This window comes from Neomonachus schauinslandi, chromosome 14, assembly GCF_002201575.2.
Source record: "Neomonachus schauinslandi chromosome 14, ASM220157v2, whole genome shotgun sequence".
Lineage (NCBI taxonomy): Eukaryota > Metazoa > Chordata > Mammalia > Carnivora > Phocidae > Neomonachus > Neomonachus schauinslandi.
The window spans coordinates 84,528,970-84,549,865 of record NC_058416.1 but is presented as its reverse complement, the minus strand read 5'-3'; the positions used below and the strand labels follow the sequence as shown (position 1 = coordinate 84,549,865).

Genomic DNA, 20,896 nt, shown 5'->3' with positions numbered 1-20,896 from the left:
CCTGAACCAGTAAGCTGCATTGCTTGGGCCCTGAGTGGTTACTTAGCATCAGTGTCTGATTCTAAGACATCATTTGTGAGAATGCTAATATTTCTTAGAATTAAGAAAACCATATTAGGGGCACCTGGCTGGCTCAGTTGGTGGAGCATGCAGCTTTTGATCTTGGGGTGGTGGGTTCAAGCTGCACATTGAGTATAGAGATTACTTAAAAATAAAAAAAGGAAAAAAAAAGAAAACCATGTTATAACAAGAAAAGCCTGGTGTGTATATTTCTTTACCAAGTATTTTTCCTTGATTACTAAGTACAACCAATAACTAAAAATAAACTTTCTGAAAGCTTTTTTAAAAAAGGCTTTACATGAAAAGGTATTGAGAAAACCAGTTACATTTTGGGCCCAACAGTAATTTTCTTAGTTCTTATTATTTGTTCTTTTTATATTGCAAGAATTATGCGGAACTTGTATTTTTCTTTGCTTGTCTATGTGAGTGGTAGGTTTCAATAGACTAAGCAAATAATGGATCTATTTGTATTTTAAAGCTATTTCATGCAGTGCAGAGACTGCAAAGAGTACAAAATCAGCTGAAAAGTATGCGCCATGCAGCAGCAGATGCAAAGCCTGAAAGTAAGTGGAAACTATTGTATGATACAGATGATCAGAGAATATTAGTTAAAGCAATCAACTCATGGGAATTAATTATCATCTAGTGATAGCTAAGCATTTTAAAGTGTCATTTCCTAGTTAATGGATGAGAGCCCTGTTAAAGACATCCTTGAGTTTTTACCTGGGGTTTTATAATTCCCATTCACTGTTTGGTCAGAGAGTGCAGGGAGTGAAAACCACCGCGGAGGGAGGCTCTCTGGTGTATGAGCATATAAAATACTTAGGATGGATGTTACGAAAAAGATAGGTGGAGAAGATGTGAATAATTGTTATCAAGCCTGGGCTATAAAGAAAAGGAATAAGTGTTGGACCCTTGGGTTGTGCTAATGACATGAGTATCCTGGCTCTTTTGTCACATGAGCTTTACTTAGAAGATAAATTGTGATATTTCCAGATTACACCACCAAACCCATCCCAGGCATTTTTAAAGTTTTATTGCTCATCAGAAGGGAGACCATGTACACTGGAAGCGCAGTGGAAAGCTCTCATTGGTACTGGAGAAATATTCCAGTGTAAAAATCTAGCTGCTCAAGGGTTAATTCATCTTTCTGTAGTATTATATGAAATATTATACTCTAAGCTATAAGTCATAGAATAAAAAAGACAGACAATAACATGTGTTGGTGAAAATGGAAATCTCATATGTTGCTGGTGGGAATATAAAATGGTGTGACTGCTTTGAAAAATATATCTGGCAGTTCCTCAAAAGGTTAAACATAGAGTTACCATGACCCTAGTTTCATTCCTAGGTATCTACCCAAAGGAATTGAAAACCTATGCTCGCACAAAAATTTGTACACAAATGTTCACAGCAGCCTTATTCATAATAGCTAAAAAGTGAAAACAGCCCAAATGTCCCTAAGCTGATGAGTGAATAAACAAAATGTGGTATATCCACACAATGGAATGCAAAGGAATGAAGTATTGATATCTACTGCAACATGTATGAGCCTCAAAAACATGTTAAGTGAAAGAAACTCATCACAAAAGACCACATATTATACGATTCCATCTGTATGAAATGTCCAGAATAAGCAAATCTAGAGAGATAAAATCAAACTAGTGATTGCCTAGAGCTGAGGGGTTGTAGGAGATGACAGCTTGTGTGTATGTGGTATGGGGAGGAAGGGACTGCTAATTAGTATAGAGCTTCTTGAAAGAAGCCAATAAAAATGTTCTAAAATTAATTGTGGTGATGGTTGTGCAACTCTGTGAATTTACTAAAAACCATTGAATTACACACTTTAAATGTGTGAATTTTATGGCATGTAAATTATATCTCAATAAAGCTCTTAAAAGAGATAATACAGTATTTCCTTAATTCTAGACCCATATTCTTTCCCATTTTAATTGTTTTTGCCATTGGGATATATCTTACATTTTATATGTACATTTACCATGATATTTGTTATTTAATCAATGACATCTCAGAATCAAGAAAATATAATATATTTAATTAATATTTGAAAAACCAGTATAGTGTTACCTACAAAACATATGGTTAATACATGTTAATTAGTGGCTTTCCATAGATTCTCTTATGCCTCTTAGTCTTATAAATTCAGATTCAAGCAATACTTGGAAGTTGCCAGGCATTAGTTGTTGGGGTCATTTCATTCTTCATTCACTAAGTTTTCACTTTTTAGGAGAATGTTAATTTTCAGGACAAAGAAAATACTTTTTTATGATTTTTTTTTCTCCTTAGTATAATCTATATCTTTTTAGTGTATATTCTTTGGATTTGATGTAGGTTCCTTCCCAGTTTAGTGCAAAAAAGTAAGATAAATCTTCAAAAGAAACCCATTAAATATAGCCATTTAAGAATTAATATCAATAAGTAATTTGTATAGGCCTACTCTTACTAAGTACTAGAACTTACTATTAATAGTGAATTTTTTGAAATGAAGGTAGTGTGTGTAAGAATTGAAAGATTTGGGGGCGCCTGGGTGGCTCAGTCGTTAAGCGTCTGCCTTCAGCTCAGGTCACGATGGAAGTTAATTCATGGAGTCCTGGGATCGAGCCCCGCATGGGGCTCCCTGCTCGGCGGGAAGCCTGCTTCTCCCTCTCCCACTCCCCCTGCTTGTGTTCCCTCTCTCGCTGTGTCTCTCTCTGTCAAATAAATAAATAAAATCTTTAAAAAAAAAAAAAAAGAATTGAAAGATTTGGTATGCAGAAAAACAAGTAGTTGATCAGTGCAGTTTAATACAATTTATAATGTTCACCTGAAAATGTATTTCTGTAATATCTGTTGTCCTCAATCTTACTAGGTTAAATATTTCTTGCTATTATGTTTTAATTTTGACAACTACACAGAATATCCAGAGGTATTGGGCGCCTGGGTGGCTCAGTTGGTTAAGCGACTGCCTTCGGCTCAGGTCATGATCCTGGAGTCCCTGGATCGAGTCCCGCATCGGGCTCCCTGCTCAGCAGGGAGTCTGCTTCTCCCTCTGACCCTCCCCCCTGTCATGTACTCGCTCTCTCATTCTCTCTCTCTCAAATAAATAAATAAAATCTTTAAAAAAAAAAAAAAGAATATCCAGAGGTATTTATAGCATGAGCAATATTTCATTTTTTATTTGAATTGATAGTCTTTATTTTGCATTGGCTTTCTAGCCTAAAGAGAAGTTGTTTGGGCCAGGAAATACATAATTATTCACTTAGTAATAAAATTCACAAATAAAATTGTGTTTTATGCATCTCTTGAGATGTTGGTGTAAAATATTAATATAAGTAATATGTTAGTAGATGCTGCTAAATAATAAAATCAATTGCATTGTTAAGTAGTAATAGAAATAATTATCTCAAACCTACAGTGCATTAATTCAGTATTTGTTGAACATCTACTACATGTCAGGAACTGTGCTGGGGGCTAGGAATAGAAAAAAGATGTTTAGGTTCTCACAGTCTAATACAGGAAAGACAGGCAATGAATAGTGATCATGCAGCTTTACCAATTTGCTGATGAAGCTCAGCACAGGGTTCTATGAGAACAAAGAGGCAAAACACCAAACCCTATCACAGAGTCAAATGGCTTCCTGGACTAGGTAGCACCTGAGTTAAGTTCAAGTCGGAAAGGTGAAGGAGTAGAAGACATTCCATGCCAAGGCACAGTGACCTGAAACAACATAAATATAGTAGATGAAGGAGAGATAAAAGGGTAGGCTTCTTCTGACTGCTTGTCTTTGAAAAGGAGGTGAGAGCGGGAGGGAGTGTACAAATGAATGAGGAAGACAGTACTGTGCCTAGACTGAGAGAGGGTAGTAGTGTAGGGTGATTGTGTGCTGAAGAGAGTCAGATAAATGGAGATTGAAGATCCATGAGGAGAAGGTGAGAAGTGATAGCAGCCTTTCCTGTGTGCTGTGCACTGAATGTTCTGCAGCAATTACCACAATATGTTAATTGTTGGCATTATCTGAATCTGACTCAACTCAACTCCAGACTAGTCACCAAGTCATAATTGGTCTTTCTATTTCCAGGCCCTAGCATGCTAAATTACACACAACAGGCCTTCAGTAAATAGTCTGTTAAGTAGTTAGGAGGTAGGAGTAGAGACCAAATCCCTGGATAGGAAGAAAATGATCATTTCCTCAGATAGGAGGGGAGTTAAGTAAGAAAAAAAGGGCTGAAAACATAAAAATAAGATATTATGTGTGCAATATATGTTCTTTGGGGGTGGGGAGCAGCAAGTTAAGGAGTTCTTGCTTTGTTGACATCTTTCTGGAAGACAGTCTTAAGGGTTGTATTCAGCAGCCTGGGAAAAGGGTAGATGAAATATGTTTAATTGATCCAGGTATTTCCTTTAACAAGGTCTATCTAAACTTTTTAAGTAACAAAAAAATGACTTATGGAAAGTTTCCATTTACATAAATAACATAAGTATTTTTAGTGTAGGAATGTGCTTTGTATTTTTTCAGAGTAACAGCCTTATTATAAAACACTCATGGAAGTTAATTCATCTTTATACTCTACACTTTCATGAGATTTATTATATAAAAGAAGCTACTCATTAAACTATAGTAGGGCCAGTAAGACATTTCTAGAGGGTTTTTAATCAAAAAGTTTACTGAGATCTTAGTGACCTTCTATTTAATTTCACCAGGATTTTGAAAGATAATTTTTTAAAAGCTGCATAGAACATATGACTACTTTCAAGGTCTTAAGTTAGAACTTTTAAGAGAAGAATTTAAAATGTGACAGAAACCCTGTTTTTACATTTTTTTAACAGTTGTATTGAGGTAAAATGGACATATAATAAACAGCACATATTTGAGGTATACACTTGATAAGTTTTGACATAATGTACAGACTGGTGAAACCATCAGCCTTAATCAAGATAACAAATAATATCCATCACCCCCAAACATTTTCTTGTGTCCTTTGTAATAGCTCCTTTTTGCCCCTTTCTGTCCCTCTACCTATTCCCAGGCAACCACTGATCTGCTTTCTATCACTGTACATGAGTTTGTATTTTCTAAAATTTGAATCTCTCTTTTATTTTTTTAAAGATTTATTTATTAGAGCGCTGGAGAGCATGAGGGGTGGGGGAGGGAGAAGAAGGAGAGAAGCAGACTCCCCTCTGAGGGCGGATCCTGACCACAGGCTTGATCTCACCACCCTGATCATGACCTGAGCCGAAATCAAGAGTCAAATGCTCAACTGACTGAGTCACCCAGGTGCCCCAAATCTTTCTTTTAAATAAGGAAAATAATATTTAAGACTTTCAAATCTTTAAAAACATTTTAGATTTGATTCTTTACATCTCTGATTACATGTAGTTTAAGAACTTGAAGATGGAAAAACTAGTCACCTAATAGCCAAAGATGCCAGGATGTAGATTTAATCAGAAACCATGTAGGAATGACTGCCTAATTATAGTCTGATTCATTAAACACTTTCTCTTCTCTCCCTTTCCCCAGTCCCTAAAAACGGGGGGAAATTGTAGGGATGGATGGAAAACTTGTGATTTTGCCATTAATAAATTTTTACATGTTAATATATGGTTAGCACAACAGAACTAAAAATAATGTTAAGACTTTGGGCCAAATTATTATGCAATCTACCTACGTAGATTACTTAAACCGGAAATCCAGTGTTTTAAAGAGTCAAGCCAGAATTTGTAAATGTGTAATGGAAAGATCTGAAATAAACTTTTTAAAGCTCTCTAGCCTGGGAATTTATAACAAAACCATTATTCACTGAAAATCTCTGTGTGTATATATTTGTGTGCTCTACCAAAATAAGAAAACTTATTAAGTATTTATAATTTAAGTTACCACTTACTGTAAGCTAATACTTTACAGTATCAAAACTACCAAATATGGAAAGCCAAAAGTGTTTATGAATGTAGATAATTTCTTTTTTTTTTTTGCATTTTAACTTGTACTTTTAGTAATGTTTTCATTGGTTTGAAGCTGACAAAGTATAATGTATTAACATTTATGAAGTATTAGAATAGAAATATAAATTGCACCAGAAGTATTGTGAAAGAAGAAGGGTAAATGGCCCTTATAGAAGAAAGAATCTGGGTGAGATTTCATTTATGTTGCCATTTGTGTTGTGGACTGCTTTAAATACTTAAAGGCAAAAAAGACCTGAAAGATACTGGCTCTGCGGATGTTATTTTTGTATGTTGTGAAGTATAAAAAAGAATTAGGTAGCAATTTGGAAAGATCATAATATTACGTTTTCTAAAATTATATTAATGTTCTTCTGTGTAAATTGTCCTTTGTTATCATTCTAATTAACATCAAAAGATTTCAATGGTCGGGGCTCCTGGCTGGCTTAGTCAGAGGATTGTGTGACTCTTGATCTTGGGGTTGTGAGTTTGAGCTCCATGTTGGGTGTAGAGATTACTTTTTAAAAATTGGAAAAAAAATTTCAGTGGTCAATTTTTTTATTATAGAGATTGCTTTTAATAGATATGCCTATTATTCAGGTCTTCTATTTTAAAGTGCACAAAGTATCACTATACCTACTCTCTTGGGCTGAATATTTTATTTTATTTTTAAAGGTTTAATGAAGAGGCTAGAGGAGGAGATAAAATTTAATTCTTATATGGTAACTGAAAAATTTCCTAAAGAATTAGAGAGCAAGAAAAACGAACTGCATTTTTTACAACAAGTGGTTTCAGAGCCTGCCATGGGCCATTCTGATCTCCTTGAGCTTGAATCTAAAGTAAGTGACAATCATCTTCTTTTTATAGCTCCCAATTTTATCTCATCCCCAGTCCTGTGAAAATTATGTGAACTGCTTTCTATAGTGTCCTGCCCTTGACTCTTAAGTTAACCTGTGCTGAGTTGACAGCTTTTATGAGGGGTTCTTTGTGAGAAATTGTAGCATGTAATGCTGTTACTTAATCCACGTGTTGTTATAAAGACTTAGTCAACTGATTAGGAAACTAAGTAGCTTGAATATGTAAATTAATGCATATGATTGACTCATAGGTTTATGTATTCGTAATATAATCATTTAGATGGTAAATTTTAAAACATTTTATGTATCATTAATTTTTATTTCCAAAAATAATATTATAGCAATTTTATATTTAAAACTAAAATATTTGTATTAGCCTTTTATGCCTGCTTTGGAATTACTAAACTTTCTTGTAATGCTTATTGAAACCTGGTTTTATGTTATAAAATTTTTATACCATAGAAATAAAGCACGAATCAGAAGTGTATTCTTAAAAAATAACAATTAAATATTATGACGATTGAGATTTTGATTTGCTAATCCTTTAATGTGCTTAATATGTGCTTAATAGCCACTATAATTAAATACATAATTCTGACCACTTTATTCTTTTAATTTACTTATAGAAATTACATGTCCAAGTGAGATTTGGCTCAAATTTAATGTCATACAATTAACAGGAGAACTCTAGTCTTTTCAAAGGATAGATATACTGAAAGCCATGTAATTTTTTTTTATTACTTGAGGGACTATATGCTTCTATTGGCTTTAGTCACTTTTATTTTATTATATTTGGTAAAGGATTAATGGTAGGATAAATGGCAGCTATCATCAAATCACAGATCATTAGAACAGGAAGGGTTTTTAGATGTCATCCATGTCAGCTCTCAGTTGGGTTCATGAATTCCTTGAACTAAATCCCTGGGGAATGTTAGTCTGGATTTGCTTTATCACTTGCAGTGACTTGAAAGTCACAAGCTAGGTGAGGGGTAACTTCAGATTTGTAGAAATTGTCTTTCTGATAATAATGTACAAATATTTCACAGAGAATACTTTAGTATAATTTAAACATAGATGGTTATATAAGTCATCAAAATATGTAAATATATATCATGAACTATGAAATGTAAATTGTTTCTAAAAATAACCGTAACAGCCCACTTATAACATTAATGAACCTGTTCCTCCCATGAAATCACTGATGATAAGAACAGTAAATTCAAAGCTTGGTTTGGCCAGATGTCACTTAGTTTGTATAATCATAGGAAGAGTTTTAACCTTCTTTACCTTCATACTGTTTTAGATAAATGAAATAAACACACAGATCAATCAGCTGATTGAAAAGAAAATGATGAGAAATGAGCCAATTGAAGGCAAACTCTCACTATATAGGCAACAGGTGAGACCACTCTTTTGGCCTTCATATTTAGATCTTTCATCTTATTGGTGAACATCTTTGTAAAAACCCCAGGCTGTGTTGTGGATAGTCTTAAAGTAAGAAGGAGGTAAAGAATATTCTTCTCTTATTGCTAATCTCCGGATTATAACAAAGAATTTGTGGAAAAGGCACAAAAGATGCATGTTCAAGTTTGAAATTCAATACACCTGATCATGCTTAGTTTCCTTACCGACTGCCAACTGTGGTAATGGAGCTGTTTGTGTTTCTGTTGAGTGTGAAACTTGATTTTTTAAATGAAAGCTTACCTTAAGTGGTATAAAATCAAAATATTTATAATCTTTAATCAATTAAAGGCAATATACCTTTTCAGGTTTAAAGTTAGTTTGCAAGTATAGAATAAGTTAAATTTTAGTGCTAAGGCATTTATCATTTTATCCACAACTATTAGATTATGAGGGTATAAATGTTGTTCTGTATTTCTAAACAAAAGGTTCAAATGAAAGCCATGGATTATCTGAAAAGAACCCAGTCAGGATGAGTTTAGTGTGATGAGCATTTTGTAACCTCAGAAAATATTGAGCTACGTAACAAAGCATTTTTCATAGATGCTAAAATTTTTTTAGTTGCTAAAATTTTTAAAAACCTTTTTATACTGGAGAATTAACATATACAAAGGTAGAGAAAATAGCCCAATAAACGCTCATGTGTCCCAGGCTATAACAGTCATGGCCATTCTTGTTTCACTAAATCCCCGGACCTAACTGGATTATTTTAAAGCAAATCTTAGACTTTATATCATTTCATCAATAAATATTTCAGAATGTATGTCTAAAAAATAAAGGCTTAAAAAAACTTAACAGTATACCGTATCTGAAAAATGTCATAATTCCTTGATATTGGCAAATATCCAGTCAGTGTTCACATTTCCTGGATTTTCTTTTTTTTTTTAGTTGCTTTAATTGGGATCCTTACAGAATTCATACACTGCATTTGATTGATATGTTTAAGTCTCTTTTAATCTGTAGATTCTCTTTGCCGCTTATTTATCTATTTAATAATTTTCTTGCAGTTAATTTATTGAAAAAACTTGTTTATCTATAAGTGTCCTATTGATACTGTTGATTCCTTCTTCATTTATTAGCTGGATTGCCTCTATAAAAGAAACCTCCTCTCATCAACAATTTGATTAAACTGAGCTATAGTTCATGTAGGAAAGGCAGGCTACATGCTTAATTCTTCAGTTTTCAAAAAGAATTGGTTTCCTCCAACTCATTTTCATTCTCCATCAATTAAGGTACTTTTTCATTCTTTAGTTGCTTGTTTACTTAATGTCATTATGAATCACTGATGTAATTATATTTGGTAAGTTTAAAACATTTTCCTTAATGATGCTCAATTGCCCCATTTTTGGCTAGTAGGAGGCTTTTCAAGTAACTTCTGATTCCTTTTTAAGATTCTGTTTGTCTTTGATAATGTCCTTGCTTTCTGGTATGACTAAGATATTTCTGTGCTCATCTTTTATATTTCCTACCCTAGGCTTGGAATTAGACTTTCTTCTATGAGTCTGATTAGCTTCAGTAGGAAATAATATTTAGAGACTGCAATCTGGGTATTAGGACTTCTCATTGCTCCTGGGTGATCATTATTTTTAGGTCTTTTAGTGGCCAAAGCTAAGAAATAGTTTTTTTCTTTCTCTCTTCCTAATATACACCATGAATTCATACTTACCCTTCCAGGTCAGATTCAAGGCTACTGGGCTTCTCGCATCAATCTCACATCTTTCTCCTTATCCCACATGGAAAATTATGGTTCTCGGTAACACTAACATAATTTAATTCATTGTTTGCTTTAATCCACACTTTACACACAACCGTTTCAAAATAAAAGTAATAATACTACCACCAAAAATATGATTGCTGCTGAAAATTATTTTTCAGTTTGTTTTGTCCTTAAGATATATCCCACTAGGAATAGACAAATTACTGTTTTAAAGTCACTTAGAATAGGGCGCCTGGGTGGCTCAGTTGGTTAAGCGACTGCCTTCGGCTCAGGTCATGATCCTGGAGTCCCGGGATCGAGTCCCGCATCGGGCTCCCTGCTCAGCGGGGGGCCTGCTTCTCCCTCTGACCCTCTTCCCTCTTGTGCTGTCTCTCATTGTCTCTCTCAAATAAATAAATAAAATCTTTAAAAAAATAAAAATAAAAAAATAAAGTCACTTAGAATAGTTCTTCTATATGGTTATGCCACAAATTAAACTGGATACGTATATATGTTTATTTTTATTTTTAGGGATTACTATTTATTTATTTATTTGAGAGCGAGAGAGAGCATACACTTGAGTAGGGGAAGGGGCAGAGGGAGAGGGAGAGAAAGAATCCTCAGGCAGACTCCTTACTGAGTGCAGAGCCCAACGCAGGGCTCTATCCCAGGCCCCCAAGATTATGACCTGAGCTGAAATCCAGAGTTGGCCAATTAACCAACTGAGCCACCCAGGCACCCCTAGGGATTACTTTTTAGGGAATAATTTGTTTTATAATTATTTAAAATATTTACATGATTCCAAGTCAAATCTAAAAAACAAGAAATATTCAAAGAAGTTTCTAGCATCTACTCTGGTGCTATCCACCCCAATCGTTCCTTCCCTCATAGGTAAATTTTAAAAATTTGTATACTTTATTATTCCATTAAAAATAATAGTATATATACATAGATTCATATATCTTCCTTCTTAGAGAAGGAAGAGCATATTAATATTTCCATGCTTTTTAAGATTCTTTTTTTTTTTTTTTTAAGATTTTTTAATTTATTTGACAGAGAGAGAGCGATAGCAGGAACACAAGCAGGGAGAGAGGGAGACGCAGGCTTCCTGCCGAGCAGGGAGCCCGATGTGGGGCTCGATCCCAGGATCCTGGGATCATGACCTGAGCCGAAGGCAGACGCTTAACGACTGAGCCACCCAGGCGCCCCTCTTTTTTTTTTTTTTTAAAGATTTTATTTATTTGACACAGAGAGGGAGAGGGAGAGAGCAAGCACAAGCAGGGGGGAGTGGCAGGCAGGGGAGAAGCAAGGCTCCCTGCTGAGCAAGGAACCTGATGTGGGGCTCGACCCCAGGACCCTGGGATTATGACCTGAGCTGAAGGCAGACGCTTAACTGACTGAGCCACCCAGGCACCCTGCTTTTTAAAATTCTTAATGATATATGCTGGTGAATAGTAAAATAATCTTTAACCCTTTTTTTTATAACTTTATTGAGATACAATTCATATACCATACAATTCACCTATATAAAATGCACAATTCAGTGATTTTCAGTATGTTTAGAGTTGTGCAACCATCACTACTATCAATTTTAGAACATTTTTATCATCTCAAAAAGAAACCCTTAACCCATTAGCAGTCACTTCCCATTTCCTTCCCAACCCTTAGCTCTAGGCAGCGAAACTGTCTATAGAATTGCCTATCATGGACACTTCATACAAATGGAATCATACAATATGTGGTCCTTTGTGGCTAGCTTCTTTCACTTAGCATAGCTTTTAAAGTTCATTCATGTTATAGCATGAGTCAGTACTTTATTCTTTTTGTTATTGAATAATATTCCATTGTATGGCTAGATCATATTTTGTTTATCCATTCATCAGTTGATGGGCATTTGGGTTATTTCTAACTTTTGACTGTTATGAATAATGCTGCTATGAACTTTCTTATACGAGTGTTTGTATGAAAATACGTTTTCATTTCTCTTGAGTATATTCCTAGGAGTGGAATTGCTATTTCGTTTGATAATTCTGTGTTTAACATTTTGAGGGAATGCCACTGTTTCCAAACCAGTCCCACCAACAGTGTATGAAGGTTTTGATTTCTCCACATCCTCACCAACACTTGTTATTATCTGTTTTTTTTTTTATTATAGCCATCTTAGTTGGTATGCTTATTCCTGTTCACAGTCACATAGTACCCCATTGAGTGGTTATACCACAGTTCATGCAGCCCATCACCAGGTGGACATTTGGGTTGTTGCCTTTCTTTTGCTATTACAAATCATGCTTCAGTAGATAACTTTTTGTTTATGTCTTTGCATATTTTTGCCAGTATTACCTTAAGGATATAGTCCCAGAGGTGAGATTGCTACATCAAAGGGTAAATGCATATGTAAGTTTGCTAGATATTGCCAAATTCCTCTCCATAGAGGTTGCAGCATTTCATGTTCCCACCTGCAGTGTAGGAGAGTGCCTGTTTCCTTGCTGCCTCCCAATAGAGTGTGTTGTTGAACTTTTAGAGTTTTACCATCCTTGTAGATGAGAAATCATATCCTGTGATAGTTTTAATTTTTACTTATCTTATTATAAACAAGGTTGAGCATCTTCTCACGTGAGTAACAGTCATCTTAATTTCTTTTTCTGTGAATTGTCCCTTCATGTCTATATCCCCATTTTTCTCTAGAGTAGTTAGCCTTTTTTTCTTTATATATTAGAAAAATTTACTCTTGGGACACCTGGGTGGCTCAGTCAGATAAGCATCCGACTCTTGGTCTCAGCTCACACCTTGATCTCAGGGTCATGAGTTCAAGCCCCGTGTTGGGCTCTGTGCTGGGTGTGGAGCCCACTTTAAAGAAAAAGAAAAAGAAGAGAAGAAATATTTACTCTTTGTCTTGCTTATAATTGTAACATTTCGCCCCAGTTTGGTATTTGCCTTTTTACTTTGTTTACAGTGTTATGTCACCATGGAAAAGTTCTTTATTTTTATGAAATCAAATTTAATAGTTTTTTCTCTTATTATTTCAGGTTTTGAGGCATATTTAGGAACATTTTTCCATCTTACAAGTTATAGAGAAATTTACTCAAGTTTTCTTTTTGGACTTCTCTGTTTAATTTTTTATATTTAAATTCTCTGATCTATTTAGAATTGTTTTCTGGTGTATGTTATTTATTGTGTATAGCTATCCAATTATCTAATTGTCCCAATACCAGCTACTAAAAAGTCCATTTTTACCCCTATGGATTTGAGATTCTGTTTGTTCTAATTTAAAAATGCTGTTGGATTGGGCGCCTGGGTGGCTCAGTTGGTTAAGCGACTGCCTTCGGCTCAGGTCATGATCCTGGAGTCCCGGGATCGAGTCCCGCATCGGGCTCCCTGCTCGGCAGGGAGTCTGCTTCTCCCTCTGACCCTCCTCCCTCTCATGCTCTCTGTCTCAAATAGATAAATAAAATCTTTAAAAAAAAAAAAATAAAAAAAAAAAAAAAAAATGCTGTTGGATTTATTTCTGTATTTTCTATTTTTCCATTGGCCTCTCTGTTCAGGTACTCAACTTATTTACAGAAGCTTTGTAATCAAGTTCAAATAACTGATAAAAGTAGCCACCTTCACCCCCAGTTGCTGTACTTTTTCAGGGTTTTCCTTACAATTCTTGTTTATATGTTCTTTAAGCTTTATTATCCACTTGTCCAGCTCTTGAAAAAACATAATTTTTTAAATTATTGGGTTTGCTTTTTATTTATCACCTACCTCCAAACTTACATCTTTATGGTATTTGAGTCTTCCCATCTAAGAACATGTTATGTGTCTCCATTTGTTCAAGTTTATTTTTTGGTCTTTCAGGAGTGTTTGTTTTCCTCAACATTTTGGAATTTCTCTTGCTTACATATTTTATTTTATTTTTTGCTCTTATAATTGAGGGCTTTTCTTTCTTTATGTCTTCTTCCTGATTTGTCTGTAAGTGCTGTTGATTTGTTTACTGTAGTGTTCCCATAGATTCTCTTGGGTTTTTTAGGTGTATAAGCATATACTATGAAAATTCCAATTTCTCCTGTCAAATTCTTACACTTTAGATTGCTTTCTTTTGTCTAATGGTATGAGCAAATACCTTCAACACAATATTAAATTATAGTGGAGATAGTGGGCATTTTTACCTTGTTCCAGATTTAGTAGGAGATACTCTCATGTTTCTCTATTAAATATAAGATCCTGGTTTGGGCTGAGTTTTATATTTATTTTATCATTTTAAGGAAGTATACCATCGATTCCCGTATGGTTATGGTACTCTTATCATTCTTCTATCTCTCTCTCTCTCTTTTTTTTTTTGGCTAGAATAATTCCATAGAGAGAAACATTCCTTCATCATCTTTCATTTTTTAAACAGAGAGAATAGACTTGTTTAAAGGGTTTGCATTAGAGATTTCCCCTCCCCTGTCAAATTTGTGTGAAGAAAATATTTGTACTATTTCACTTAAGAGGACAGTTTGGCTAATGTTTTTCTTAAACTAGTACCGCCATGGTTCATTTAAGGAAATCCCCCAAGAGTTGCTAAGTAATATAAAGTGCTGCATTCATGGCTAAGAGCAGCCGTTTGGATTGTGTTAACATTGGCCTAATTCTGGTGAGTCACATGTTTGATTTTAAACCTGCACTTTATTTATTAGAATGCCCCAAATAGATGTTTTAACATTTCATTTTCAAAGTATGGATATTGAATTTAAGTAAGATAATCTGTGTTGTAGTTTTGAGAGTAAGACATAATTGTTTTCTTTCAGTGAAAGGAAACCTACCATGCAGAAAAATAAAAGACTTAAGGAGAGCTTCTATTTACTTACCTAGAAAGCATCTTCATTAACGTTCGAGTGTTACTGTATTTTGTTTCTCTGCTGATATAGCCTATATTTTCAGGGCTTTTGTCTTCCAAATGTTTTGCGGTTGATATTTAGTATACATTGCATACTCATATTAAACAGATAACTGGTGATGATAGGTAGTAGGGCAAAGGATATTGGTTAGGAGAAGCCAACCTGATATTGAAAATTTCTCTTGGTAAAATCTAAAAAATTGGTAATTTCACAAGATAATAGAAAGTTGATTGTGTGTCTAATTTTACATTCATATTTAATGCTCAATTAGGCATCCATCATTTCTCGTAAAAAAGAAGCCAAAGCTGAGGAACTTCAGGAAGCAAAGGAGAAGTTAGCCAACCTAGAGAGAGAGGTGTCAGTGAAGACAAATCAGACCCGTGAATTTGATGGCACCGAAGTTTTGAAGGGAGATGAAGTAAGTTAAGGTGTCTAATGGGACAAGGATATGAATATTGTTTTTGTTTGAAAACATTCATGTTTTTTACTTTTTTGGTTTGAATATCAGTAATGGAAAGTTAATTTTATTTTATAAAACCTATTTATTTAAAACTGAAAAGTCTTTGCAATAATATTAAGATATTCTTGCTTTTAATGACATAGATCTTAGTAATTTTATGAGATAATGTTCCAAATTTTTACTTTTTAATTAAGCAAATCTATATTGGTTTTATTAATTATAAATATTAAGTTATAAAAGTAAGGCAAAATGAGTAGGAACTAACAGATAAGACAAAAATTCATATTCATTGATAAATGTCATCCCAGAAAGGGATGAGAAAATAGTATCAGTAAGTTACTCTGTCAGTAATGTGTATTTAGCCACTGGAACTGGCACCATTTAAATGATTTCATTGTAGATGCTTGTAAATTTTAAAAATACAACTCTATCTTGTGTTGCTGTATACTTAAATTTTTGAACAGTGTTTTAACAGCTGTTATTTCATTTATCCTTCTGTCAGACTTGTGAGATTAGTAGGACAAGTAATATTGTCATTTGTATATATGGCTAAACTTAAGCACCAAAAATATAACACCCCATCTCATTTTCATAAAATTAGCTAAAGAAAGAATGAATAAATGAAGCAAAATATCTTGTTTTAGTACAGCGCTTTTTTTTTTAAGGCAAATCAAGTGATAGGTGTTATTTTAATTCCCAATCATTGCCTGTACTTTGCCACTTCTTATAGCTCATTATTTTATATTAGCTACTTAGCTACTAGGCCTCAGCAAAAACTACTTCGAAAAGCTGCTCACATCCAAACTTCATTTTTGGCTTTGTATTTAAATTCATATTTGTTACCAAATTCATACTGTTACAAATTGGCAGTGAACCTTCACTGTGCCAAACACAAATGAGTTGTTCCCACGGTACCACTTTTCTCTGTGGTGTTTCCGATTGTAGCCTCCCAGTATGCTGTAAGCCTTTTGGAAAGTAGTAGATTTCAGCAGTCAGCATGTGACTGAAAAATTCCTTTGGCTTTTAACATCCACTTCCAGATTGCTTTAAGAGATGGGAATATTTTAAATGTTACTTGGAAGCTAACAGGGTGTGCTTTGTGACATCCTTGCAATCCAGTGGGGGGGCGGGGGCGTTAATTATGCAGTAATTTTGTTTTATAAGAGACCATGCTATCTCCTACCATTTTTGTCTTAAGAAAATGCTGCCCAATTGATGAGAAATACTAATTGCCGTGGTCACATTTGGCATGAATAGTGCAATGAATTTATAAATTCAGCATTAGATATTCCTTCTATGCAGATGTGAGGGGGAAAGAACATGGTGCCAACCTATTAAGTTTTATTTTTGATAAATTATAGTGAATAGGAGAAGTGTCTGATGACAGAAAAAGCATACTTTTTTTAAGGGGAAAAAAGATAACTTTGGAAATGATAAGGTCAACTTAATTTTTAAACAATATCTGGTCAGAAACTAGAACAAATCAAGTAAATCATTTGGCAGTTACTTAAAAGAACAGAAGGTATTGGGGAACATTAAGCATAATTTTGTAAAGGACAAATCTTGGTAGACCAGTTTTATTTTCTACTTTGATAAAGTGATAGACCATATGGACAAAAGGGAGGAAGTTTGTTATACTTAAAATTATATAATATAGCTGGACTTCAGTGAGGTTTCATTTGGTATCACATGGTAATCACCAAAAAATCATGTTTTTTGCCAACCATCTGTTAACACAGTTGGTGAGAGGGTATCGAGTAGTAGCATGGCATTTAGAAAGAATAACTATACCAGGAGTCACAAATAGGAGAATGAGGAAGGGGGGCCTAACATTAAGTGACCACTTTTTATACAAGGCTCTGTGCTAGATGCCTTGCAAACACACACTTCTTTACTTCTTATATTCTTGTTATTGTTATTTCCATTTTACAGTTGAGTGAAGCTCAGGGGGATATAGATGCACTTATATGTAATAAGTGACCAATCTGGGATCCAGGTCTTTCTCACATATTCCTATTGACCTTGAGCAAATCACTTCTCCATCTATAAAATGGGAGAGATTGCTCTTCACTGTCATTATGAAGAACACACGAACTAATGGATGTCAAAAGCTTCCAAGAAACTGGAAGGCTCAGTCAACATATAACATCTGGCATCTGGAAGTCATCATTCCTATGGGCCTCATGTTACTACATGTGTGAAAGACAGTATAGTGGAGTGGTTAAGGGCATGGGCTCTAGAATTTGGTTGTTTGAGTGCATCTCCTGGCTTTTTCATCTTACCAGATGGGTAACCTTGGGCAGCTTCCGTAACCTCTTTGTGCTCAGCTGTAAAATGTGACTGTTATCACTGTATACCTCCTAGAATTATAATTGTACAGATTGAATTAATACCTAAAAAGTGCTTAGAATAGCACGAGCACATGCTGAGTGCTCAGTGTTAAGCTCTTGATATTTTTATATTTTTGTCAGTCATTTGAATGAAGAATTTGAAAGCTAAGAATATAGTTTACAGCTTAAAACTTGAAATTAGTATTTCCTAAACTGGGTGCAATTCAGTAGAAATAAATATGAAATAGTTTTTGTTTATGGATACATAATTTACACAGACTCAGAATGGGATAACACTAACGATAGTCATTTTGGCTGCTATTCACTGAGCAGTTACTGTGTGCTCAATCTTTAAAAACATATCCTTGATGACGGTTGCACAATGATGTGAATATACTTAATGCCACAGAGCTGTACACTTAAAAATGGTTAAAAGGACAAATTTTATACTATGTGTGTTTAACCACAATAAAACATGCATGCAGTATATCCTAATTCATCCTCTCAAAAAAACTGTGAAGTAAATATTATCTCCATTTTGTGATTGGGGAAATAGGCTTAGAGAAATTTAAGTAACTTGCCTAAAGTCACAGTTAGTGAGTTGCAGAGTAAGGATTTGAACTCAGGTCTGACAGTCACTAAGATTGATAAAAGATTGATAAATCTTTTCTTGGAAAAATTTAGGAATGTGACTGTGTTAATACTACACATTTAGTAATTTATATTCCTTTGTCATTTTCTTTTTAGAGGTCAGCTAGCAGTTTTTAAAGTTCGGTATTGAAGTATGCATTTTGATGCTTCCTACTGCTGTTAAAGTTAATATTCCAGATGTTACATTTCGTCTGAGAATTTAGCTCTTCTGTTTGCAGATGACAAGTGCTACAGGCATTTGTTCTTCATTAGACTTTTTCATTAGTATTCCCTGGATGTTTCTTATTAATAAAAGATGAAGTGTCTAAAAATGCTCCTCTTTTGCATTGTACTTTGGTTATCACTTGAACATTTTATTTTCATTGTATTGCCTTGCTTAATTATGGCAGTAGGCACAGGAATGTGTTTATCTCTTATTGTGCCAGACTTCTGACATGGGTAGGAATTTCTTGAACTGTTGAAATTATCTTCTCAGTGGTAGAGATTTTCTTATCAGTCTAGTCTATCTTGATTTCTTTCTCTTCACACCAGTATTTGGTAGGTGATAAGAAGGTTAAATTTAGACACTATAGTCTCTTAACATAACTAAAAATTGATGATAATGAATGTCTGTTTTTTTATATCTTGAGGTTTTTTATATTGGATTTTAGTATGTAATAACTAAGTATAGAGACGCCTGGGTGGCTCAGTCAGTTAAGCTACTGCCTTCGGCTCAGGTCATGATCTCAGGGTCCTGGGACTGAGCCCAGGATTGAGCCCCACATTGGGCTCCCTGCTCAGGGGGGAGCCTGCTTCTCCCTTTCCCTCTGCTGCTCCCCCTGCTTGTGCTCGCTCTCTCTCTGTGTCAAATTAATTAATTAATTAATTAATTTTTAAAAACCCAAGTATAAATCTAGTTGAATTGATATTCTCAAAGAATTGTGAATGCTGTCATCTCTGAAAGCAGTTACCCAAAAATGCCATGGAGCTTTGTCCTTGATACCAACCTGTTTATTATTCTTATCAATAATTTATATTAATTAATAGTTAATGTTTATTATGCAGTTACAATGTGCCAGACATCATCCTAGGCTTATTATATACATTATCTCATTTATTTCATTGAACAACTCTAAGAGATAGTTATGATCATTATTCCTAGTTTTTACAGATATGGGAACTAAGGCACACGGAGGATATGTGGTAACTTACCCAAGATCACATGGCTAGTAAGTAGTAGTACCATGATTTGAATTGAGGTGGTCTCCCTCCAGAACCCTTAGTAATTTTCACATGACAGGAAGCTAGAAGGAATAGTCAGCCTGAGAGAGATAATAGAATTAGGGTTCAAAGTCATTTTGGGAGGCAGGAGCTTTGTGCTAAAACAAACAAAATGCCATTAATAGGATTATGAATACAGTGTTGTAGAATTTGAGTTTTGTCTACCATCTCAACATACCACCCATGAGTAATGCAGCATTAGAAAACAAATTATTATACTCTATTAAGAAAAATGTAATATCCTATTTATGGTGAAATTATGCCTGGAATACTGTTTTACATTTTTGGCATATGTTTTAAGAAGGACATAGTCAAGGCAGAGTCCAGATGAAGGTAACCAAAATGGATGAAAAGTCTGGCAATTTTCATAGAAAGAATTGATTAGGTATTAACTGAGAACAAAAAAAAGGCATAATAGAATTACACTTAAATTTCAAAAGGATTATAGAAAGGATGGTGTGCATAAAAAGAGTTAACATAGCAGGCCTGAAACTGCTATTCTTAGAAAATCTTATTTGCAAGATTGGCCCTTGGCTGGCATCTAGGAACTTGGAATTTAGAAAGATTCCCTCCACTCCCTGATAAGAATTGCTCACTGTGCCTAAACTGTATATACAAAGAATGTGGTTTATTTTGAACACCTGCTTTCCTTCTCAGAGCCTGAACTTTTGGTAAGGGCTAGACAGAGAGTATGCCTCAGTGACCAGACCAAATGCCTGCGTGCTGAGTCTCTAATGAACTTACCTTGTTGGCAGCATTTCACACATATTGTTATAACTCATTGCTGGAGGAATTAAGGGAGAAGACTCTTGGAAGCTTGCCCCTGGTTTCCTCTGGATTTCACCCCGTGTTCCTTTTCCCTTTGCTGGTTTTGCTTTTATGTTTTCATTGTAATAAAGCATTGCCAAGAGTATGACTATATGCTGAGTTCTGTGTGTGAGTCCTCCTAGCAAATCATTGAACCTGGGGATGGTCTTGGGGACCCCTGACACAGATGGATTAGTATTCTTCTTATTTGTTTGAGAGAAGGCAGAATTAGGACCAATGGTGAGAAAGAAATACTTGATTGGCTATAAGGGAAAATTTCTACAACTTAAGCTTTCTTCAGTAGTTAGGCAGGCTGCTTTGGTGAAGTAGAGTGCTCCACCATTTAAAATATTATGACAGGGCGCCTGGGTGGCTCAGTCGTTAAGCGGCTGCCTTCGGCTCAGGTCATGATCCCAGGGTCCTGGGATCGAGTCCCACATCGGGCTCCCTGCTCAGCGGGAAGCCTGCTTCTCTCTCTCCCACTTTCCCTGCTTGTGTTCCTGCTCTCACTGTCT

At 34.9% G+C, this 20,896-nt stretch overlaps 1 protein-coding gene across 3 annotated transcripts in view; it reads left to right on the top strand.

Annotated features, from left to right (window-relative positions):
* Window positions 1–20,896, top strand: part of IFT81 (intraflagellar transport 81) — a 185,084-nt gene that overhangs the window by 115,042 nt on the left and 49,146 nt on the right. For 2 of the 3 annotated variants that reach the window (XM_021698603.1, XM_021698601.1), the window contains exons 9-12: window positions 539–623; window positions 6,673–6,836; window positions 8,158–8,253; window positions 15,145–15,291. In XM_021698603.1, the coding sequence (XP_021554278.1) occupies window positions 539–623; window positions 6,673–6,836; window positions 8,158–8,253; window positions 15,145–15,291 (492 nt within the window). Of the gene's footprint in view, window positions 1–538; window positions 624–6,672; window positions 6,837–8,157; window positions 8,254–15,144; window positions 15,292–20,896 lie in introns of those variants that run through there. The other variant, XM_044921123.1, reaches the window with a different exon arrangement.